A 24,506-nucleotide genomic window follows, 5' to 3' on the forward strand; every position below is an offset into this window, starting at 1 on the left:
ACAGTGGAGTAGGAAGGGCTGAATACTGAGTGGAGTGGGCCTTTCTCTTGCTTAGTCTGTGTCTCTCCTGCCCTCACAGGTTGATAGGCTGATGGAACTGCATTTTAAATACTTGGATGCAATGCAGGTGGCTGACAAGAAGATAGAAGGAGAAAAGCATGTATGTATTGCTTCCTTGTGTTGCCAGCCCGTGTCTCTAACTCCTGTTCTTCCTCCCACTCTGAGCCCTCAGCCAGGGAGGTGGTGGTTTAATGTCCTGCACATGACACGTTTTTGAGTTGGCTGCCTTCTGCCCATTCTCTTGCAAAGAGCTGAATGCCTGCTTGCCTGCAGAGGAGTTTCTTCTGGCAGGGGTGGGTATCCTTTGGGACAAGGTTGTACACAGGGGTTGACTGGCACGCTGCTGTTGGGCAAGGAAGATGTGAATCTCTGTGTAAGAAGCAGATGTTCCTCTCTATAGATGTTCAGCAGCCAAATTGGTGAATTCTGGCCAAACCACAGTGGATCCCCGAGCTCTGGGAACACAATTCACCACTCAAGGGACAGGCACCTGTTCTGGTGTCTCATGGGCTACTTTGTGTGGTTCTCACAGACACTAGCTTTTGTACTGTGCAGGTAATGAGCAAGAGCTCAGTGTGTTCTGTCTGCTGGGAGGGGGCACGTTGTTTCTGGGCCGAACATAGCAACGAATTCCTGGCTAGCCAAGCCAGTGCTGCGCACCGAGCCTTCGTTTCTGTGCTGAGACTTACGCTTTGAGACCTCTCTCGCCAGGGTTTCCTCTGTGGGGCGGTCTGTCCCTGGACTCACTTGCTTTGTTTTCTACCATATTTTTAAAAGTTCCCTATGTGCTTTAGATTAACCCTGGGTATGTCTACACTACGGGATTATTCCAATTTTACAGAAACTGGTTTTTTAAAACAGATTGTATAAAGTCGAGTGCACGCGGCCACAGTAAGCACATTAATTCGGCGGTGGGTGTCCATGTACCAATGCTAGTGTTGATTTCTGGAGCGTTGCACTGTGGATAGCTATCCCATAGTTTCCGCCATCTCCCCTGCCCCTTGGAATTCTGGGTTGAGATCCCAGTGCCTGATGGTGCAAAAAACATTGTTGCGGGTGGTTCTGGGTACAGCCTCACTCCTCCCTCCATGAAAGCAGCAGACAACTGTTTCACGCCTTTTTTCCTGGGTGAACTGTGCAAACGCCATAGCACAGCAAGCATGGACCCTGCTCAGCTCAAGACCCCAATCGTGGACGTTGTAAACACCTCACGCATTCTCATATAGTCTGTGCTGAACCAGGACCTGCAAAACCAGGCAAGGAGGAGGCGGCTACGGCAGCGCGGCGACGAGAGTGATGAGGACATGGACACAGAATTCTCTCAAACCGCGGGCCCCTGTGCTTTGGAGATCCTGCTGGTAATGGGGCAGGTTCTAGCCATTGAACGCCGATTTTGGGCCCGGGAAATAAGCACAGACTGGTGGGACTGCATAGTTTTGCAGGTTAGGGACGATTCTTTCGCATGCGTAAGGGCACTTTCATGGAACTTTGTGTCTTGCTTTCCCCTGCCCTGAAACGCCAGAATACCAAGATGAGAGCAGCCCTCACAATTGAGAAGTGAGTGGCAATAGCCCTCTGGAAGCTTGCAACACCAGACAGCTACCGGTCAGTCGGGAATCAGTTTGGAGTGGGAAAATCTACTATGGGGGCTGCTGTAAGCCAAGAAACCAACGCAATCACTGAACTGCTGCTATCAAGGGTAATGACTCTGGAAAATGTGCAGGTCATAGTGGATGGCTTTGCTGCAATGGGATTCCCTAACTGTGGGGGGGCGATAGATGGAACCCATATCCCTATCTTGGCACTGGAGCACCAGGGCACCCATTACTTAAACCGCAAGGGGAACTTTTTAGTGGTGCTGCAAGCACTGGTGGATCACAAGGGATATTTCACCAACATCCATGTGGGATGGCTGGGAAGGGTTCATGACACTCGCGTCTTCAAGAATACTACTCTGTTTAAACGGCTCCAGCAAGGGAATTACTTCCCAGACCAGAAAATAACAGTTGGGGATGTTGAAATGCCTGTAGTTATCCTGGGGGACCCAGCCTACCCCTTGATGCCATGGCTCATGAAGCCATACACAGGCATCCTGGACAGTAGTCAGGAGTTGTTCAACTACAGGCTGAGCAAGTGCAGGATGGTGGTAAATGTGCATTTGGCCATTTAAAGGCGCGCTGGCGCACATTACTGACTCGCTCTGACCTCAGCCAAACCAATGTCCCCATTGTTATTGCTGCTTGCTGTGTGCTCCATAATCTCTGTGAGAGTAAGGGGGAGACCTTTATGGTGGGGTGGGAGGCTGAGGCAAATCACCTGGCTGCTGATTACACGCAGCCAGACACCAGGGAGATTAGAAGAGCTCACCAGGAAGCAGTGCACATCAGAGAAGCTTTGAAAATGAGTTTTATCACGGGCCAGGGTATGGTCTGACTGCTGTGTTTGTTTCCCCTTGATGAACCCCCCCCCCCTTGATTGACTCATTCCCTGTAAGCAACCCACCTTCCCGCTTTGATTACAGTTTGCTTTCTAAGGAAATAAAGTCACTATTGTTTAAAAACCATGTATTCTTTATTAATTCATTATAAAAAGAGGGAGAGAACTGACAAGGTAGCCTGGGTGTGGTTTGGGAGGAGGGTAGGAGGGAAGGAAAAGGCCACTAAAAACATTTCAATGTAATGACAGCCTTTTGGTTGGGCTGTCCACGGGAGTGGAGTTGGCGGGTGCACGAAGCCTTCCCCCACGCGTTCTTACACGTCTGGGTGAGGAGGATATGGAACATGGTGAGCGGTGAGGGTGGTTACACAGGGGCTGCAGCGGCACTCTGTGATCCCGCTGCTGTTCCTGAAGCTCCACCAGACGTCGGAGGATGTCAGTTTGATCACGCAGCAGCCCCAGAGTTGCATCCTGCCACCACTGATCTTCCTGCCTACACCTCTGATCTTCCTGCCGCCACCTCTCATCGCGAGCGTCCCTCCTGTCCTCACGTTGGTCCCTGCTGGCATCTTTCCTGTAATTTGATACCACGTCCTTCCACTCATTCAGATGAGCTCTTTCATTGCGGGTCACTTCCATGATTTCTGAGAACATTTCGTCTCGCATCTTTTTTTTTCCACCGCCTTATCTGAGATAGCCTTCGGGAGGAGTAGGGAGGCTTGAAAAATTTGCAGCTGCATGAGGGAGGGGAAAAAAGAGAGAGAAGTATTTTAAAAGATACACTTTACAGAACAATGGTTTTACTCTTTCACGGTGAACAACACTATTCACCTTACGTAGCACATGTGATTTCACTACAAGGTCGCATTTTGCATCTTAATATTGAGTGCCTGCGGCGCTGGTGTTAGAGATCTCACAGATGCAGGTCCAGGCAGCAGAATTCAGCTTGCATGCGTCCATGGTAAGCCATTGTCTTTCGGCTTCTGCAGCCTTCATATACACAGTGCCCTCCTTTCCCAAATACCAAGCAAATCTCGTTCAGTGCTGCTTCATTCCTGTTAACGTGCAGCAGCAGAAACCACCTCTCCATCCAATTCTCTGGGATGATCGATTTACCCCTCCCCACACCGCGTGGCTGGTATCATGGAAGATCACTGCTAGCCAAATGCGAAAAAGCTCCGCGCTAATCCACCCCCGCACCTGCTTGGCTACCTGCAAGGAAGGATTTCTTTTAAGCAACAGGCAAACAGCCCAGTAGGAATGGCCATGTCTGTCCCCTTAATTAAATTCCTGAATTTCAACTAGATTACCATGAATGATATCACTCTCCTGAGGATAACAGTGAGATAAAGAAAGGATGTTGCTTGAATGCCAGCAGTCACCGGGACCATACGCAGCTAGGCTTTGTCATGCAATGATACCAGATTACTTGCTACATGCATGGTGTGGTCAAGTGTCCTACCATGGAGGACAGAATAAGGCTGCCCTGCCCAGAAACCTTCTGCAAAGGCTTTTGGAGTACCTCCAGGAGAGCTTCATGGAGATGTCCCTGGAGGATTTCCGCTCCATCCCCAGACATTAACAGACTTTTCCAGTAACTGTACTGGCTGCGAATGCATCCAAAGTCCTCAAGGCAAATTAATCATTAAAAAACTCCTGCTTTTAAACCATGTTTTATATTTACAAAGGTACACTCACCAGAGGTCGCTTCCATGGCTTCATTGTCTGGGCTAGTGGCTTGGGAGGGCAGGGAGGGTAATTCTGTCTGGGTAAGAAAAAGCTCCTGGCTGTTGGGGAGAACTGAGTGCTGTGTGCTCTCTGCAAGCTCGTCCTCCTCTTCCTCCTCCTCATCTTCCCCCTCCGCAGAATCCTCAGGTATGGCTGAGATTACCAACCCCACCTCAGAATCCACAGATGGGGTGGGGAACTGGTGGCGGACCCCCCTAGAATTGCATGCAGCTCAGTGTAGAAGTGGCATGTTTTCGGCCCTGACCCGGACCTTCCGTTTGCTTCTTCGGTTTTCTGGTAGGCTTGTCTGAGCTCCTTAACTTTCACATGGCACTGCACTGAGTCCCTGCTGTGGCCTCTCTGTATCATAGCCTTGGAAATTTTTTCAAATGTTTTTTCATTTCGTCTTTTGGAACGGAGTTCTGTTAGCACAGAATCCTCTTCCCATATAGCGATCAGATCCAGTACCTCCCGTGCGGTCCATGCTGGAGCTCTTTTTCAATTCTCAGGAGACTGCATTGCTACCTGTGCTGATGAGCTCTGCGTGGTCACCTGTGCTGGTGAGCTTTCCACGCTGGCCAAACAGGAAATGAAATTCAAAACTTCTTGGGGCTTTCCTGTCTACCTTGCCACTGCATCCGAGTTCAGATGACTTTCCAGAGCGGTCACAATGGTGCACTGTGGGATACCGCCTGGAGGCCAATACCGTCAATTTGTGGCCACTTTAATCCTCATCCAACATGGCAGTTCTGATTTCAGCGCTACTCCTCTCGTCGAGGAGGAGTACAGAAACTGGTTTAAAGAGCCCTTTACATCGATATAAAGGGTCTCATTGTGTGGACGGGTGCAGGGTTAAATCGGTTTAACGCTGCTAAATTCGATATAAACGCGTAGTGTAGACCACGCCTGTCTCTAAAATGTGCCCAGCCTTCCCTGCCTTCCTGTTACCCTCTAACTTCTAACTGTGTGCCTGTCACCACACTGTTCAAATGGCAGCCACCTTTTCCTGCTCAACTACAGCTGTCTCGATTGGTGTTTTTCATTCGCTTCCAGCTCTGTAACGCAGCACTTCTCTGTCCTGCCTCATTAGCCTTCTCCAGATAGGCATCCTCACAGTGCTCACACAGTGGCTGCTAGCAAGGCCCCAGCATGACTACTTTGAGCAGGGGGGGGGATGGTATTTTTGTCTGAGAAACAATGTTACAACCATATTGTAAAATCATGCTACAGCCTACTGGGTTGGGTCGCTCACTATGCAGCACAGTTGTCTGGCCAAGTTCTCTGGTGAAAATCCTTGTCGTCGCTGGCTAGGGAAGCTGATAGCAGGACCTGGTAGCAACAGCCGCATTTTAACACAAGTGTAACTAGCTTGGCTGTGCTTCCACCATGCACAGGGGCTAGGTATAAAGTGTTTTGGATTAACATATTGGGGTTTGTTTGTGTATGTGCGTATATATGTCTACACACACACACTGTACAGTGATTCCTGAGTCTAGGACTGCAGCAGCTGTGTTTCTCTTTGCAGTCACTTTTACTAGACTGAAACGTTACTGGGGCTGGCAGATAGGGGGGAGTAAGTGACATGCAGTGTGACAATTACATGGTAATATTCAAGGTCTCTTTCCTGCCTCTTTAGAGTCCTGATCAGCTGTGAGGGAGCTTCTATCCTGATTAGATGGGGCTGCAGCCAAAGACTGGTGGTTGCTCCAAGTACCTACAGTGGATCATTCTGAGTGACATGAGCTTTGGTACCAGGTCGTATTTTCTTGGAACTAAAGCTGACACAGACTTCCCTGAATGAGAGGACGAGCTGTTGGAGTTAGGAGGCAGCTTGCGGAGCTGTTAGTGAGTTTGGCCCGCTTCCCACAAGATTATGGGTATCTGCACTGAAGAGGGTGTGAAATTGATTAGTACTGAGGGAGAGTAATCACGACTGTGGCTCTCTCTAGCACATGAGCTGACTCTGCATGACACAGGCTGCAAACCCCCCACCAGTCTCTGACAAACATCTGTCTCCTCAATGCCAAGGCCAGTTCACTGGGCACAGGCAAACATTCTGAGGGCATTTGAGCTCAGCAGCTTCCTGACTGCTCAAAAAGGCAGAGGGGTGAGTGATGAATTGAGTCACATCCGCTGCCAGCATGCAGGCTCCATATGGACAGCTGCAGCTTCACAAATGAACAGTGGCCTGCAGCAAAACAGCGTTTTCCCTTCCTTCCCCGCCCTCTCCATTGCTTCTGTTCAAACGCAGCAAGAACTGATTGATTCTGTACATTTCAGTGTTGGTGGGTGGGGTTCAGGCTAAGGGCACTGTCTGGTGCCTAGCAGAGTGTGGGCAGCTGCTGCTCAGAGCCCTCTCCTTCCTCCCTCCCCTCACTAGCTCTGTTTGCTCTTTATAGAGCATCTTTCATCCAAAAGGATCTCAAACCATTCCATGAATATTACACCTGCAGAATCCCTTTAGCCCTCGGGCAGCCACCAGCCAGCACGTGGTATGAAGGGAGAGGGGAACTTGAGGCCTGGGATGTTTGACTGGGGACCTTTCCCTTAGAGACTGTGCCAGAGTTCCTCAGCGTCCATGGAGAGCAGACAGCACCTGTAGTTAAACTGCGCAGGACTCGCTTCATTTACATGGTAATGATGAGGGGCTGAATTGACCCGGCCAAAGGTATAAATATTTCACCTTTGAGGTTTGCCCCGCTCCCTGCTGTTCCAGGACTGGGCCTCTCCTACTCAGAGATGAGTGGCATTAGGAAGCCCTGTGCATTCACCGAGCTCAGCACATTTGTGACAGATCTGTTCCACTTGTGCTGTGCCCAGCTGGCTTTGCTGCCTGACTTACCTATATTAGGGGCATCGGAAAAGGGGACTCTCTTACAGCTCAGATCCTCTGTTAGCAAAGTGCAGCTAGAAAGGCTGCACCCTCCCTGCAGTGTTCTTGCCAGTCCCCCATGCCAGCTCCCCGTAGTTTGGAATGGCTAGAATAAATGGTTCCCTCTTACCCTGCCTCCCCTAGCTCTAGGGATGTTTAGGAGAGAACAGAAATGTCCCCCATGTCCTTCGACCTTCTGCAGCACCTTTCATCTGAGCATTGCAAAGGCCTTTACGGGTATTAAGTGATGCCGCAGATCATCCCTGTGCAGTAGGTCTGTGTTCTGCATCCAGGGGTGCCAGTTGGCACCTCTTCAAGGGTGGCAGGCAGCAGCAGAGCCAGTAGGTCACCAGATGAGGGATGGTCCAGTGTTAGCGCGCTAGTGTGGCCTTTGGGATACCAGGGTCCAAATTTTGCTCTGTCAACACACATCGGGTGTGTCACCAGGCAAGTTGTTCGATTTCTCTGGGCTTCTGTTCTCCTCCGTGTAATGGGGAGAATAGCTCTTTCCTGCCTCCCAGAGTTAAATCCATTAAAGATTGTGACTTGCTCAGATCCTCTGGTGATGGGGGCCATAGAAGGGGGATGGATCACTTGGTGACTTGTTCATTCCCTGTGGGGCACCTGGCATTGGCCACTGTCGGCAGACAGGATACTGGGCTAGGTGGACCTTTTGGTCTGACCCAGTCTGGCCGTTCTGAGGTTCTAAGTACCTTACAGATTTTTAGCACCCTCTGCATGCTCCAAAGTTGGAGATGGGGCTTAGGTCAGCATGGACCAGTTCTTCTTCGAGTGATTGCTCACATCCATTCCAGTTAGGTGTGCGCGCTGCGCGTGCATGTTCGTCGGAAACTTTGATGCCTGGCTTGTGTGTCTTGCTCACCAGATTTGAGGTGGGAAAGGAATCTTCTCCCCTTCTTCCCTGGTCACATTGGCTGGGACTCTGGGTTCCTTTGCCGCAGTGAGTGTGGTTTGCCTGTTAGGTTCTTGTGGGCATCTCACCGAAACAATTCCCTGCCAGTGTAGGGACCTCAGGCCCTGGTGGCACTTTGGTCCCTCCTGTTCTCTGCCTGTGGACACAAGTTTAGTCTTTTGAGGACAGCAATGCATTAATCTTAACTGAAATCATTGGGCTCAGAGTAGGGGGTCTGGGTGAAACTGACTGGCCTGTATTATACAGATCAGACTAAATGATCTAATGGTCCCTTCTGGCCTTATGCTGTATGGAATCTATTACATTAATAAGTTGATCATACACGTCCTAGCACAGTCCTGTTAATATCACAGTACCATCTACAGTACCGGATCCTACACGTCCTGACTGGGATCTGTAGATGGTACTGTAATATTAAATCTCTGTGCATTCTCTGTGCTGCCAAGGCCATAACTGAGAAGCAGAAGCCTAGAAGCCCCTCCCAGAAAGTTCTGTCCAGCCATTTTCCTTCACAAGACAGCTCAAGGTGGCTGCGGATTTTGCGAAAAATATGGCATGCCGTGCAGTAACCCAGGAAGGGCACTGGGACTCCACCCTTCTATTGGAAACTTCCAAAGGGGAGGTAACTTTACACATAACTGGGAGCAGGTGCTGAGGGACAGGAGACAGAGGTTAGAGATGCATCTTCCTTCAGTTGGTCATTTCAAGATGGTTCTGCCAGCAAATGCCCCCATCAGAGGGGAGTAGAGACAGTTTCTGAGTTCATGGCCCTGTTGTGTCCCTCTCACTTTCCAGGGAGGCAAGGGGGTCAGTCACCACTGGCAAAGTGCGCATTAGTGGTTATTCACAGGGGTTATGGAATAAATTTCTGCTCTCCTTCTGGTTCCCAGAAATAAGTTTTCTCCCTTCTGGATGCCTAGAAAAAAACAAGAGCATTGGACACTAAAAACTGCAGAAGTGGGAACTGGGAAAGGCTTGGAGGTGTCTGCTTGCTTTGTTTTGGAGGCCCCATTCGGCTCTGAAGTGGCTCAGGGAGTTTACTCCTGTAGAAGTAGGCAAAGAGAGCAAAGACTTCCCCAACGCTGATACCCATAGGGCACCTACCTGCACATACCTACTGTGCACCAATCATCAAACCATCTAACATTGGTGCTTGGCCCTTCAATACTGCGCTCTGCCACTCAGGGTCAGCATAGTGCCCGAGGTCTTCACCGAGGTGGTGGGCATGAAGGGAGCTGCCCTCAGGTTTTGCTAGGATTCCATGCTTAGAGAGGCTTAGCCCTCTTGGCCTTCACCTTCTAGGTAACTTCCTAGGCAGAGCTTCACTCATGCTCCTGATTGATCTCCTGCAATGAAGGGCCCTGTTCCCGGAGAATCTGGATCTACAGGTCCATGTCCCCCAACAGGTTCATTACTGCCTGGGCCGGGATGAGTGAGACTTCGATCTGCTTCTTTCGTAGATGGATGAAAGCCACATTATGCAGGGCGCTTGAGAGGCTGACTTAGCGGAGCAGAATTTGGCCCAGTATGAGAGTTGGCTTCATATCAGTATGGTGGAGCTATGCACTTTCTGCGGCGTTGGAAGTGGTCAGGCGATGAGTTAGTAGCATTCCCCCAACAGCCATATGAAGCCGAGGACTTCCTTTTCCAACACCAGTACGTCTTAGTGCTTTTCGGCTGAGTCTCTAGCAAATAAAGCCTAGAAAATATCGAATCCTTGGCTTGTGAGGGAAGCATCTTGTTCTCTCTCGAGCTTTTTAATCCCTGCTGTAGGAAAAGGTGCAGAACCCCCTGGGCTCTTAGCTCCATCTAGAAGGAGATATAATTATAGGCAGCAGTAACCGCGGCGAGCTCTGAAAAGGGAAGAAAAAGGCAAGAGATGGTTTAATATTTTTTTTTAGTTCCACAGGAAATTATGCTCAGCAGGTTTATTCAATAAAATGTTCTCACCAGATACTTTGAACTATAACGACTTACAAATTACCTGCTAATTGTGCTACAGTTAAGTCATTCCACCCTTGAAAGGACAAGATGGACTGAACTAGAACTGAAGCAGTGTCCACAGGTTTTGATAGCTTAAATGGGGATTTGTATTAGTCTGGCATTTGAGTTCAGTTTGAATTGCATGGAATTGAATTGAGGGCCAGAGATAATGAGGGGGGTTAATGTAAAGTATAAGCAGTATAACTGTGTTCCCTGGAGGGCATGCAGATTGCAGAATCTGGCTACAGTTATGCAGTTGATTGGTCGTCTTGCTGTCTGTATTGTGAGCTTCTTCAGGAACAAGCCAAGAGGCTAAAGTGAGCTTTATAAGCTCCACTGCTGGGATTGCTGGGTCATCTAGACAAGTCATGTTGAATGCCCTGTCACACTTCCCAATTCTAGCTCCCAAAGTTTACCGTAGCTGCAGCCTTATGTTTACTGATTCCCTGGAGTGCTAGGCATTGTAGCAAACAGTAGCTATTGCGGATTGGCTGCTCGGTTTACAGATGCACAAATGCATCTCGGCATGTAGGCAGACATGAAGAAAACTTCACAGGACAGTGCATTTGCTTTCTGTATGCAGGTTTGAGCACTCAGCTGTCACCTTGACATGACCTAGATGTAGACCTGCCCTGTTGCCTGCAGTAGGAGCTGTGAGCCCATCCAGGAGTCAGTCCCAAGCCTGCATTTCAAGGAACGTGATGATGGCAAATCAGTGTGTGAGAGAAGCTGGGAGATCAGAGTGTCTGTTTTCACTGAGGTGGCAGGATGCATGAAACCGGCTCAGTGCATCTTTGGCATATTATTCAAGAACACAGGCTGCATGGAACAAGTCATTCTCCTTTGGTAACACTGTATGGGGCCTCCAGTGCCTTTTGGACTCTGAGTGAATTTACCAGGGCCCTTAACGCTGTTTCTTTACAACCTGTGAAGTGTACAAACGAAGATAAAAGATGTGGTGTTAACTAACACACTCTCAAACTCTAGTGGGGACCATAGGAGAAGTCTAGGCTTTCACTTGGCCACCTTAGTATGTGTTAAAGAACATTAGCTTATGCATTAGCTTAATGTTTCACCTTTAAATCTCAGTTTAGACGGCTTATAGGACTCCCCTAGTGCATGTGGGTCACAGCAGCATAGCTTGGTCCTGCTGGGATGTAGGGATGGAATGCCAGGTCTTTGGTGTTTTGTAGTATTATCTGTCTTCTTCTCTCTCCTTTTGCTTTGGACATTGTTCCAGTTCACTGTGCAGTTGGGCTGCTGTGATTTGAGAGCAAATTGCAAATCTTTACACTTAATTCTGGTCATTCCTGATCCTCCTGGTGACTGATTTACACCCCCTTTCTCTGTTGGCTTCTCCTGCCAACCCTACAGGCATGAACTCTGCTCTCTATCACACAGGCTTTTCTTTTGCTGGGCTGGATGAGGCATTTAATGGTGAGTGAGTTGCTGGTGGATACCTAACTCACCAGATGTGCTGAGTGCCTCAGTCATGAAATCACCTCAGGAGTGTGGCAGACATCCTCCTTCTTTGTCTTTCCCCTCTCCCCATGTGAACCTGCCCAACACGGCAGGATGAAGGGAACGAGGGGATGAGCTGCCTACATTAGTGCAGGATCCAAGGCCTAACAGCACTTTTCATGTCCATGCCTGAAGTGATGTAGAATGTTCTGGCTTTTAGCTCTACGCTCTCCTTAGGCTGGTCAGGGCTGGTTTACACTGGGAACTTATCTCAGCATTGTTACATCTCTCAGGGGGGTGAAAAATCAACACCACTGACAGACGTAACTGTACTGAGTCTGATCTACCCCACCCCCTGGTGTAGACAGTGCGAGGCCCGTGGAGGAATTCTTTTGTAGTTACCGCCTCTCGGGGAGGTGAATTAGCCATGCTGACAGGAGAGCCCCTCCTCTTGGTGTGGTTAGTGTCTACACTGAGGCGCTGCAGCAGTTTAAGTGTAGACAGACCTTCAGAATGGTGCAGTGGCATTCGTGACAGTCTGAACTTGTTCTCTTCCCCCACTGCTCTGCACTGTCAGTCCTAGCTCTCCTCGGATGAGAGAGGTGAACTGCCATATGTGTGAGGAGAAGGGTGTGGAGCATCACTTCAGCCCACTTTGCCATGCTGTGCAGAGAAATGTGATCTCTCTACATGGTAGTGGCAGATCCATCATCATCTGTAGCTTTTGAGTCTTCACGTGACACTCTAGTCCTGTCAGTCCTCCCTCATTAGTGTGAAAGGAGCTCATTTTACTTTCACAGAAGCCCATCTTCTTGCTGTCTTCTCCCATCAGCAAGGGGCATCTCAGTGAATATTGGTGGCAGATTAGAAATGGCATCTGAGTCTCATTTGGAGGGTAGCAATTGAACTGCTCAGAGAGACACAAAGTGGAAAGGTGGCTATTTGGTGTTGTGCTGCGAGATAGATTAACATTTAAAGGGGGCTGTGGTTAAAGGCTAAAAAAAAATGGCCCCTTAGTACATCTCCCTGCGATGTGTCTCATGAGTTGTATCTGCTTAATTTACTGGTACACAGCAATTTTGCCTCCCTGTCAGTGTGGCAGAGCCTGTTACAGCTATGGAAGATGTGAGCATCTTCTTTGCTACTGCCTGCATAATCCAGCAAATAGCTGAATGCTGCTCCCCAGATCACTTCTTCTTGGTAGCGACGTACGTAAGAGAAATAATAAGGTTGCCTTTATGTGGAGAATATGGGAATTTTTGCAATACCTTCATGAACAATGTGTGCCTCAGTTTGTGCGCTCACTTTGTATCCCTACCCATGGAGTGCTAAGGGGTTAGTTTCTCTCCGGGATGGGGAAGGTAAACAGGTGAATATCGTGTACGCCTGCCTAGATTGGAGCCAGTTACACTATCAAGAACTAACTGGAATCGGCACAGGTGAATGGTGTGTCCTGAAGCGACAACAGACGTTCCAATGACTGAACAGAAGCTTTCAGCGACTGGGAGCCAAGGAAGCTGACCGTGTGAACAGAGCGTGGCTCCAACCGAAGACAAAGGGTCCAGGAGTGACCAGACAGTCTGTGGCTGCTGCACATTGTGGGTCAGAGAGGGACTGAGAGACTGATGGAACCCAGGAGGCTCAGCAAGAGTAAGGGAGATGACTCTGTTGTGGTGTACTCTGACTTACGCTTGGCTTTGCCATTCTAACCTGGACCCTCCTGTGCTGTAGTCCAGGTGGCTAATAAATGCTGCCTTGTTTTGTAAAGCCTGTTCTGCCTCCTCGCAGACACTGGCTGCATTGCTCCCTAAAAGGCCCAGATCTCTGTCAGGACTCTGTGCAGAGTCATGCGACTGTAGTGGGAACGCCCACATTGTGTTGCCAGGTGGCTTACCCCGTAAAAAGCTGTGCTGAGGGCCTAGTGAATAATGGGGTGTTCCCAAAGAGACTGTAAAGGCTGGGGTGTTGAACCCCTGTAAATCCACAACTGGCTGCAGCCCTGGCAGTCTGCACATCGTTCCCATTACTGTGAGCTCAGTGTAAGAATTAAGTGCTGTCGAGGGCGATAGGCCATGGGGGGCTTGTGGGGGGATGGAGGAGCTGCTGTGAATGGAACTCTGAGAGCATTTAGAGGGCCAGCACATCCCTAACAGACTACGTATGCATCGGGTAGGCAGTTGGTGTACTGGGAAGTTAATAGGAGCTGGCGGGCTGTCAGGAGTCGTCCGTCCCCACCGAGCATTCCAGGCATTTGACTGGCAACCATTGCTCTCCAGCCCCAGGGGTGGAGTACGCCTGGAGCTGCAGCATCCCTTGCCATATGGGGGGAAATAGTGTAGCCACAAGCTCTCCCCACTACAAAGCCCCTACATCCTGGGGCACAGTGAGCTCCTGAAGAGCTGTACTTCAAGGTGTCCAGGCCCCCAGCAAGGTCTGTAACCCCCTATAACTGCCATGCCTCCCTCCCCCCATCTCAAACAGGAGAACCCGTTTTGGGTCTGCTATTGGGGCCCTTTGTGCCTGTGGCATGGTGGGCAAGTGTAGAGGGGAAACAGGCCAGTTTGGGCATTGTCCCCTGAACTCAGGAATGAAGGCTGCCCTCAGAGCATAGCTTTACATCTGGAAAGTTCTCCATCCCTGCTGGGGCTGCCGCAGAGCTCCTCATACTGCATGGCCTTGTCACTGCCCCAGTTGGTCTTCCTGCCCATCTCCCGATCAGGCTTGTTTTAGTTGGGCTCACGGATAGTTGTTTTTCCTTTGTGGGGTTGCCAGTGAGTGACAGCTCGCATGCAGCACATGGAACTGTAACATCCCACTCCGCAGTGCTGCCATCCTTCACGAGCGCTCTCGGCCTGTGAGGCCTGGTGGCATCTGGTGTGCTCTCCAGAAGGTGTTTGCAAGATGCCAGGAAGCCTGTCCTAGTGCCAACCTCCTGAACTCGAGTGGGAGGGAACTCAGTGCTCGCATAAGATTCAGAAGCCTTTCCACAGGCAGCAACATCCTGCTCTTGAACTCTGCACAGCCATGTCTGTGTCCATTCTTCAGAGAGCTGGAGTGTGTTAAAGTCCAGGGTTTTCTGCCACTTGGGCATCTCTGTGTTGTCAATAACCCAGTCACCTTTAAAGCCTTTTCTGAGTCTCGCACACTGAGTCCATCGGAGAGGATTCAGAGTAGCAGCTGTATTAGTCTGTGTCCGCAAAAAGAACAGGAGTGCTTGTGGCACCTTAGAGACTAGCATTTATTTCAGCATGAGCTTTCATGAGCTACAGCTCACTTCTTCGGATGCACAGAATGGAGCACACAGACAGGAGATATTATACATACAGAGCACGTGAGTTACTTATTTCATCCCACATACGGCTGGTCAGGAGATTTGTCTTCCTTCCCCGTTTCGGAGGCATCAGTTGAGTTGTCCTAGTTCCGTGTCTCAGGCATGTTGAGCAGTCATTGAGAAGAGCCCTTGACCATCTGAAGAGGAAGACTAACAGTAGCAGATGCTGGGACCTTGCAGAGAAAAGCAGGACGGGGGTTTCCAGTCACACTAGATTAAGATGCTGAAACCCTGTGTTAAGATGCAGTGTCAATGTGTCAGTGTGTCTAGCAGGGCTTTGCCAGTAGGGCTCTGCTGGCAAACCTGCTCGTGGAGAGCCAGCTTATACTGGCAAGAGCTCTGCTGCTGGTGTAGCTTATACCTGTTCCCTGAACAAAGTAAGCGCTGACTGCCATTATAATAGTGTCTAGCAAAGATCTCGGTTGGGAGTGTGGTACTTTTTAAACCACGCTCCTAATTGATAGATGCCGGCTGTATCTATACGTGTACATCAGGCCTCCGCCGGTCTGAGAGGTGGGCACAGTTAGCTCCAGCCAGGAACTGAAGGGGGAGGGAGTCTCTCTCGGAGCCCCGAGACAACAAAGGAGCTAGGGCAGAGGAGGTCCCGGAGGACAACGCTTAAGCGCAGGGCAGGGACTCAACCTTTGGACAGACCCCTTAGGATTGTTAGTATTTTGGGCAATGGGGAGGAGTGGGATGGATGGATGGCTTAGTGCCCCCTCCCTCCCCTTACAGGGCTCTGTAGGGCCCTGGTAGCTTGAGTCACTGATGCTGGCCTGGTGTTAAATATCTCACCAGGACACACACCCTGCTTCCCAATAGATGTGTTAGAGGGGCTGTGCATGAGGCATCTGCTGAGGGACACCTCCTGAGCACTGTCTGTGTCCTCTCCAGCAGACGCTGTGCTCAGGACTTTGTAATGTAAGAGTCTGTTGCAGAGGTGGGAAGGGTTAATTCTCCTCCTGGTGACTAAGGGACTCTGCCTGTAATTGCACTGCAGAGGTAGGCTCAGAAAGCCAGAAAAAGTTGGTAGCCGAAATCAGCTTGTGGCTCTTGTGACCTTGTGTGCATCTTTGTCTGCAACACACACACACACAAGGCTCTCCTTGCTGAGCATTGCAGGTACAGTGTACTCGCTGGCGATGGCTCTAATGAGGTAATATTGCTCTGCTGTTTTGTGCCCACCTGCCAGACCACTGCATAATAAATCAAACGAGCTGCAGAGAGCTAGCAGGGCCTGACAGGCTGCTTCCTTTCTTTTCTAAAAAAAACCCTCCACTGTGAAGATTGTGGAAGGTCACACGTGACAGGAGTTACAGCTGGTCTCTCTGAAAATGGAGGGCACATACCTGTGTGGGTGGGTTTGATGGGCCTTTCCCAGAAAGGGACTGTCTGAGTTTATTGCTGGGTTATCCTTGGAGAAAATGTTCTAAGCAGTGTGATGACTTTCCACGGAGATGGGCTAGATGCTGGCAGCTGCCTCCTTTAACCTCCGTACCCTGCATGTAGGAAAAGTGAGCACTTCCTTAGGCAGCTTCCCCTACATATTGCTATTGCCTGGGCCTGACCGTCTATTGTCTGCTCAGCACACAAGCACTGGGCCACCGAGGTCTGCTTACAGGTCCAGATGCTTAGCCTTGGGGAAGAGCGGAAGAAGAAGTGCCCAGGTTGCTCTCTGTAACCCCTGTTGACTGAAGGGGGCCACTGACTGGCTTTGAAAGGAAGCTCTATCTGGTCCTCCCTATAGGACAGGAAATCACCATGCTGTAGAACCTTTCAGAGTGGGAGGAGTAAAAGGCGATGAGAGAGGTTCCTAAAGGATCCTCCTCTGGCCCCTTCAAAAAAAACCAAACAAACCAACCCCACACTTCTCTTATGCCAGACGCTCTTCCTGTCCTGAATGAGAACTGATCATGCTGAAATGAGTGCTTTGGATAACATTCCTTAATGCACTGTTCTGCATCGACCCCTTGTAGGTCATCGTACCTACAGTGCCCCAAGACTGTCTGGCAGAACTTCAGCAGGTGCAACTGTCACGAAAGCCAGTGGAGCTATGATTATTTATACCAGCTGAGGATCTGCTGTATGAATGTTCCCAGTAAACGAAGCTGGAATAGCCAATAGTTTAGTGGTGGTGAATCTGCATACTGTGTAGGACCTCTAGGCTTTGGTTCTGTCTTGTTCACGTGGCCACAGAAACATGGAGCTCCAATAGACAGGTCTTTGAGTCTGTTGAGGATTGGTAGCAGCCCTTCACTAAAAAGGGACTTTAAGGAGAGAACTATGCACATTTTTCACATCAAAACTGGAAACAGTTGAAATTGATTTTTTTCACATTTTGTCATGGAATCAGAAATCAGCCTGACTTTTTGAAATACTTATAAACTTGTTACTGAAAAATAAAAACATGATCCTTTGCAGGTGAGCACATTTTAGAGATAAAGGGTGAAAGTTTGCTAAAAAGTGAATGGAATTGAGTGAAATTAAATTCATTTTCAAGGGAACTATAATTTTGTAAGAGAAGTAAATGAGAACTTGCAGTTCTTGATGCATAAAGTATATCCAGTGAAAGAGTATTGGCAAATTTTTGCAAGTGCGAAAATCGTATGGAATGGAATTGGGACTATTTTTGTTTAAAGAACCCACCTCCACGTTTTTTCTAGCTTCGCACAGCCTATTTTATGGGGAAATGTCAGAGATTCTTGGCCTGGAGGAGGATGGTGGACACAATGGCTGAGTTTGAGAGTTTGGGGTGTGGGAAAGCAGAGGGATCAGATCCTAGGAGCTCGGTCAGGGACTCCATTTCCTAGTGGGGGAAAGCTGGGAATATACGGCAAAGCAGATAAACCCTCTATAGTGAGATTACAAAAATGCCAGATACTTTGTCTTTTGTTACATGTACCACAGCAATATGGGGGTAGGGCGCTCTCTTGATCCACTTGATAACACCACCTTGTGCCATCCTTCAGGATATGGTGCGCCGAGGGGAGATAATAGATGATGACATGGAGGATGAATTCTACCTCCGTCGCCTAGATGCTGGTCTCTTCGTTCTGCAGCTCATCTGTTACATCATGGCAGAGATCTGCAATGCCAATGTCCCCCAGGTAAAGACGCCACCTGCTTCAGCCATGGGCTTCCAGCCATGACACGCAGGGCTCTGAATCCCCTCCGCTGCTCCTCATCCCTACAGGAATTTCTCTGCACTAGACTTTTTTTTTTTTTTAAAGAAATCTGCTCCAGTCACAGTTGCACCAGTGGTAACAACTGTGCCTGCCCTAATGGGCCAAGAACACCAGCATTGTTACCACCACATCAGCTAGAGCAGCTGTGAGTAGGGCCAGCAGTCCCAAAGGTAGAAATGTTGGTGCTCTGCCTTACAATTGGAGGTAGTGCCATTTCCCAGAAGTCTGATGTAGGCACCACGTAGGTCTCCTGTGAATTCCCACGGTAGCTCATTCTGCCTACGGGTCTCTCAAACCATGTGATATGTGTGATGGAGTAGGGGCTGTCTGTGTGGGGAGTGGGAGAGCAGGGGAGGACTTTAGGGGATGGACGATGCCAGGGCCTGTAACCTGAGCTAGGTAAGGGAGGGGAAAGGTCAACACCTTTGCCCGGGAAGGGGACAAAGGAAGGGAGTGGCAGGAGGGAAGCAGTTTGAGTTTGGGCTTGGGGCTGTGTGGGCGGAATTCAGGGTATCCTAGCTAGGATCCAAGCACCCTGAAAGCCCAGAAGGACTCGGTGGAGGGGTCCTGACTGTGCCTGCAAGCTCTGCTGTAACCTGTGTTCCTGTTGTCCAATAAACCTTCTGTTTTACTGGCTGGCTAAGAGTCACTGTGGGTCCCAGGAAGAGGGGTGCAGGGCCGGACTCCCCTATACTCCGTGACAATATGCCACGGTCCTTTGTGCACACAAATATGGAGCTTTGTGGGCTGGGGGTGGGCACACCTTTTGCAAACCCATTGGTGAGCCTTTCAAAACTTGCCTGGCTGTGCACTGAGAGAAGTGGGCTTCCGAAGGTAGATGGGAGTTTAGAATGCTCAGGATTTCTGCTCTTCCGCCAAGAAAACAAGACATTCATGGTCTCTCTGCAGCTGTGCTGGGAATGATGTCTGTTCTCTCTTCTCTCCCTACCAGATTCGTCAGAGAGTCCATCAGATTCTGAACATGAGAGGCAGCTCCATCAAAATTGTTCGGCACATCATAAAGGGTGAGTTGCTCTTGCTCACTGGTTTGTAGTACCCCAGTCATGTGCCTTTGCCCAGGGCCATTCTCCCTGAGATCAAGGGAATAGAGCTTGTTCAGACTTTGCAAAGTTCTAGCTGAGTCTCATGTTTCGTTCCCATGGCCCCGCCCCGCACCATCTATGGCATATCTGTGTCCATGGCATGTTTGTCTTGTTCTTAGCAGCAGATGAATATGGATTAGGGTATTAAAGTATCGCTCTCCAGTTTTAAGATGTAGCTGTTGTGATTTGCAGTCCTAGCTTTAATGTAGTGTTTGCAAAAAAGCAGTGCTTATTTGGGCTCTACCCTCCCAGCTCCAGGCCATCCCATCTCTTCTCCAACATAAATAGTCATCTGGATTGAGGAGCAGGAAGGCAGAGACATGTGGCAGGCTGCAGAGATGATCACCCGCAGTAAAGTTCCCCCTCTGACTTGCTACTCCAGGTGGCTGGTCTGTTAAGAGCTGGCTAAAAAAATTGTAAATTCCCTGACAGCTGAGGCTGCAATTCCTTATTGTACAGTGCGACCATGGCTGGCTGATCCTGAGGAGCTGGGTTGGTGTCTATGGGTGCTGGAGGATGTGTCTCTTCCCTCTGAGGGAAGGAGGAATGTCTGGAATGTGGTGTGGGGCTGTGAGTTGTGCCACTGTCAGTGCAGTGATCAGGGCTGTCCTGGCTCTGAGTCCAGAACAAAGAACAGCGGTTGGCCTGTCCCTTCCAGCTGACAGTGTCGGTGCGGACAGGAAGAGAGAGAGCAGCTGTTTCTTCTCTCATGCCCCTCCCCACCCGTTCAGAGGGGAGGGCAAGGGTGAGCAGTGCACTGGTGCCGCGGGGAAAAGATTGAGGTGATTAGGGACTCCAGGGTCCTCAGGAGTATTCTTCCTGGGGGCTCTGGACACTGTACAGCTGCTGTGGTGCTGGCAGCCGTGGTGCAGAAGCTGCACATGTAGGAATAACGGGCTAACCTGCGCTCCAGGCTGGTGTTTAGATGTCAGAGGTCGTGCACTTTGGGCCAAATTCATCCTTGGTGTCACTCCACTGACTTAACAGGAGTTACCTCAGGAATGAACTTGGGGAAGCTGCCTGCCAGTTGGAGTACCAGGTTTCATCTGGGGGAGGAGTCCCAACACACTGGCCCTGCGTGTCCCCCTTGAGAGGCTAGTGACAAGAAGGGGGAGGATTTCCAGCCCTTGGCACAGCGGGAGCAGGAATCCCGCACTGCAAAGTGGCGTAACCCCAGCACCGCCCTTGTGGATAGAGCCGTTGCTGAAGCCTCCCCCCCCGCCAGTGTCTGGCTCACTCACGGGTTGGGCACAGTCTGGGATCGCCCCTTCATGCATAGTCTTGCTTTCCACTCCGTGGGCTTCTCTCTTGTTCCATTTTTATTTTCTGGTTTTGCATACTAATTAGGTGCCTGCTTTTTAGTTTGGTTTTATGGCCTACTTATTCTCCATGTTTCTCTGGCAGCTGATGGTTCCCTGGGGATTGCTGCAAATTGCTTATCAAGCAAGTGAAGCGGTAGGCCTCTGTTCCTCCCGTGGTTTTTCAGTGGGGGAGGAGTGGGCCGGAGATAAGTGAATCTCTGCAGATTGACCAGGCAGTCTCCTGGCCTGTTCTCCTGAAGATCCAGCCGCACTCACAGCTGGACCGTCAGTATTCTCTTCAGGGCTTCAGGAGTACTTGGACTGGGAGGGAGCAGATATTGGAATGCAAATTCGGCCTAGTAGATAGAGCACTGGACTTGGACAAGGGGACCTGGGTTGTGTTTATGCCTCGGCCACTGGCCTGCTGGGCAACCTTGCTGCGTCACTGCCCTGCCCATGCCTCAGTTTCCCCATCTGTAAAATGGAATTAATGACTCTTCGTAAAGCACTTTAAGACACACTGATGAAAAGTGCTGTATTAAATCGTGGTGGTGATATTATTTAAGCTGATCTCTGCTCAAGGAACAATTGTATAAATAGGGACACTTGCCCTTACAGGGAGGAACATGGACTGGTGATTGCTGACCCATGGAGGGGCCATTCTTTCCTGCCTCTGCCCCCTTGTCAGGCCGTTGCCCCAGCCCCCACGTGGACCCTCCCGTGGTTTCCGAATGATGCCCTGATTGGTGAATGAGGCATCAGAAGCACCTAGATTCTACAGTGATGGGCCACTAGTAAGATAGCTGGGAGGGAGGAATGTGTGTTAAAAGTTAAACTAAAGCCTGTTCTGTGCTTAACCAAAGAGAAAAGGCAAATGCTTTATAACTGCACAAAATTTGGCCCATGTTCCCTCAGTCTATGTTCTCTGCTGTTTCCAATATCCTCTTAGAAACCTGGAAGTATTTCCCTGTTGATTTGGACTGTTCTGTAACCATTGTATTTTCTTTTGTCTAATGAAGCAGAAGCCGATCTTAGGCACTTTCTGTTTGCACAGCAGCAGCGGTGCGTACAGCTCTGAGGAAGCGCTGGTTAGTTTGACATCTGTAGTATGTAAGGTCTTGGAAAAAATTTTGAAGGAGAAAGTAGTTAAGGACATTGAGGTCAATGGTAATTGGGACAAATTACAACATGGTTTTACTAAAGGTAGATCCTACCAAACCAACCTGATCTCCTTCTTTGAGAAGGTGACAGATTATTTAGACAAGGGAAATGCAGTAGACCTAATTTACCTCGATTTCAGTAAGGCATTTGACACGGTTCCACATGGGGAATTATTAGTTAAATTGGAAAAGATGGGGATCAATATGAAAATTGAAAGGTGGATAAGGAACTGGTTAAAGGGGAGACTCCAACGGGTCATACTGAAGAGTGAACTGTCAGGCTGGAAGGAGGTTACTAGTGGAGTTCCTCAAGGATCGGTTCTGGGACCAATCTTATTTAACCTTTTTATTACTGACCTTGGCATAAAAAGCAGGAATGTGCTAATAAAGTTTGCGGATGACACAAAGCTGACGGGTATTGCTAACACGGAGAAGGACTGGGATATCATACAGGAAGATCTGGATGACCTTGTAAACTAGAGTAATAGTAACAGGATGAAATTTAATAGTGAAAAGTGCACGGTCATGCACTTAGGGATTAATAAGAAGAACTTTAGATATACATTGGGGACACATCAATTGGAAGCAACAGAGGAGGAGAAGGACTTGGGGTATTGGTTGATCACAGGATGACTATGAGCCGCCAATGTGATATGGCCGTTAAAAAAGCTAATGCGGTTTTAGGATGCATCAGGCGAGGTATTTCCAGTAAAGATAAGGAGGTGTTAGTACCGTTATATAAGGTGCTGGTGAGACCTCATCTGGAATACTGTGTGCAGTTCTGGTCTCCCGTGTTTAAGAAGGATGAATTCAAACTGGAACAGGTACAGAGAAGGGCTACTAGGATGATCCGAGGAATGGAAATCGTGTCGTATGAAAGGAGACTCAAAGAGCTTGGCTTGTTTAGTCTAGCCAAAAGAAGGTTGAGGGGGGATATGATTGCTCTTTATAAATATATCAGAGGGATTAATATTAGGGAGGGAGAGGAATTATTTAAGCTTAGTACCAATGTAGACACAAGAACAAATAGGTATAAACTGGACACTAGGAAGTTCAGACTTGAAATTAGACGAAGGTTTCTAACCATTAGAGGAGTGAAGTTCTGGAACAGCCTTCCAAGGGGAGTAGTGGGGGCAAAAGACATATCTGGCTTTAAGACTAAGCTTGATAAGTTTATGGAAGGGATGGTATGATGGGAGAGCCTAATTTTGGCAATTGATCTTTGATTATCAGCAGATAAGTATGCCCAGTGGTCAGTGATGGGATGGGATCTGAGTTACTGCAGAGACTTCTTTCCTGAGTGCTGGCTGGTGAGTCTTGCCCACATGCTCAGGGTTTAGCTGATCGCCATATTTGGGGTCAGGAAGGAATTTTCCTCCAGGGCAGATTGGCAGAGGCCCTGGAGGTTTTTCGCCTTCCCCTGCAGCATGGGGCATGGGTCACTTGCTGGTGGATTCTCTGCAGCTTGAGGTCTTCAAACCACAATTTGAAGACTTCAGTAACTCGGACATAGGTTAGGGGTTTGTTATAGAAGTGGATGGGTAGGGTTCTGTGGCCTGCTTTGTGCAGGGGGTAGGACTAGATGATCACATTGGTCCCTTCTGACCCTAGAATCTGAGTCTGAGTGAGGCGGACGTGCACACTCCCCATTTAAATAAATACATTAAACCCCATTCTCACTGAGTTTTTATCTGCTTTTTTTCACTTCATGTCATCAGCTGGTAGTGACCTAATAAACAATTTCCCAGCAAGTCGTTGTGAGGCTTCGTCTTACAAAGCTAAATGCTTAGGAGGAAAAAATGCTGCGCTTTGGGCAGAAAACAGAAAATCTGTGACTTGTTCTCACATGGGAGATTTCACTGGCTCAGGGGAGGCGGGGGGGGAGATGGCTGTCAGTGACCCCTGTGGCTATTACATCACTTGAGGCAAGTGCTGCAGGTGCTTTTTCCTTGAACAAACCCTTAATATCTAACTGAGCTGTGATCCAGCTCTGCTAGTGCCTCCTGCTCTGCAGAAAATGGCCCCAGGTTCCTTCTTGAAGTGAGAGGATCTGAGTAGCCTGGTGTTGTCCCACGGCTCCACCACTGGGCAGTACACTCAGGGACGGAGTCCCTCCTGGCACTCAGATGGGGTGCAGAGTTCCCGTTCGGCTGCTCGTGAACAAAGGCCATGCCACTTGCTACATCTCTCAGGCACTCAGAGTCACAAGGGCCAGCGAAATGGCCTGCTCGGGGCAGAACCTGCGCCTCTGCTTATTTCCCTGTGGGGATGGTGCCAGTATGTGGAACCCACTCAGGAATACTGAGCTACACACTGCTATCCGTGGGTACTTTTTCCTGGAGAAAGCAACCCCCTCCCCCCCAGCTCAGCACCTGGCACTGGTCTCTTCCAGGAGAGGAGTGTTAAGAGTGGGCTGGGCCGTCACTGGGCTCAGGATGCACCCCCAGGCCGGGATGTGATTGAGAACCTGGCAGCAGAGAGAGGGCATGGCCCTGAGCCTCACTGTGTTCAAACTCTGGGCAGCGGGAACAAGATCTGAGCTGTAAACCATTGGGGCGGGGGGGAGAGGGGGCGCTGCTATCTGCTTCATGCAGGAGAGCCCTCTGTCCTCCGCTGCTCCCCCACCTCCTTGTCTCCAGGATGCCAGTCAGACGGACCCACTAGCAGCAAAACATGGTGGCACTGGGCATCTCTTGTTGCAGAGACTATAGCAGTTTATAAATATTAAACGGATTTATCCCGGAGGCCTTGGCAAAGAGCTCTCTGCTTTGTTTGTGGAGACAGTGAGTGTGCATGAGAGAAGGCTCCCACACCAACTAGCTTCTCCCTGTCCCCAGCCTTTTCAGTGCTCTTATAATGAGGGCTTTGATGGAGCTCAGAAATGTGTAGCAATGCTGAACACACAAATATTAAAGCAAACTTTCTTCTGCAGCTTTGCCATTCAGACACTGA

The 24,506-nt window shown here is 49.4% G+C and overlaps 1 protein-coding gene across 1 annotated transcript in view; it reads left to right on the plus strand.

The window, feature by feature from the left end:
* The window catches only part of CTNNBL1 (catenin beta like 1), a 108,747-nt gene that overhangs the window by 83,426 nt on the left and 815 nt on the right, over positions 1-24,506 (plus strand). Inside the window, exons 13-15 of the mRNA XM_030532901.1 lie at positions 80-160; positions 17,775-17,912; positions 18,943-19,015. Coding sequence (XP_030388761.1) covers positions 80-160; positions 17,775-17,912; positions 18,943-19,015 — 292 coding nt within the window. The remainder of the gene's footprint in view (positions 1-79; positions 161-17,774; positions 17,913-18,942; positions 19,016-24,506) is intronic.

The sequence above is a fragment of the Gopherus evgoodei genome, chromosome 14 (genome assembly GCF_007399415.2).
Source record: "Gopherus evgoodei ecotype Sinaloan lineage chromosome 14, rGopEvg1_v1.p, whole genome shotgun sequence".
In the NCBI taxonomy this organism is placed as follows: domain Eukaryota; kingdom Metazoa; phylum Chordata; order Testudines; family Testudinidae; genus Gopherus; species Gopherus evgoodei.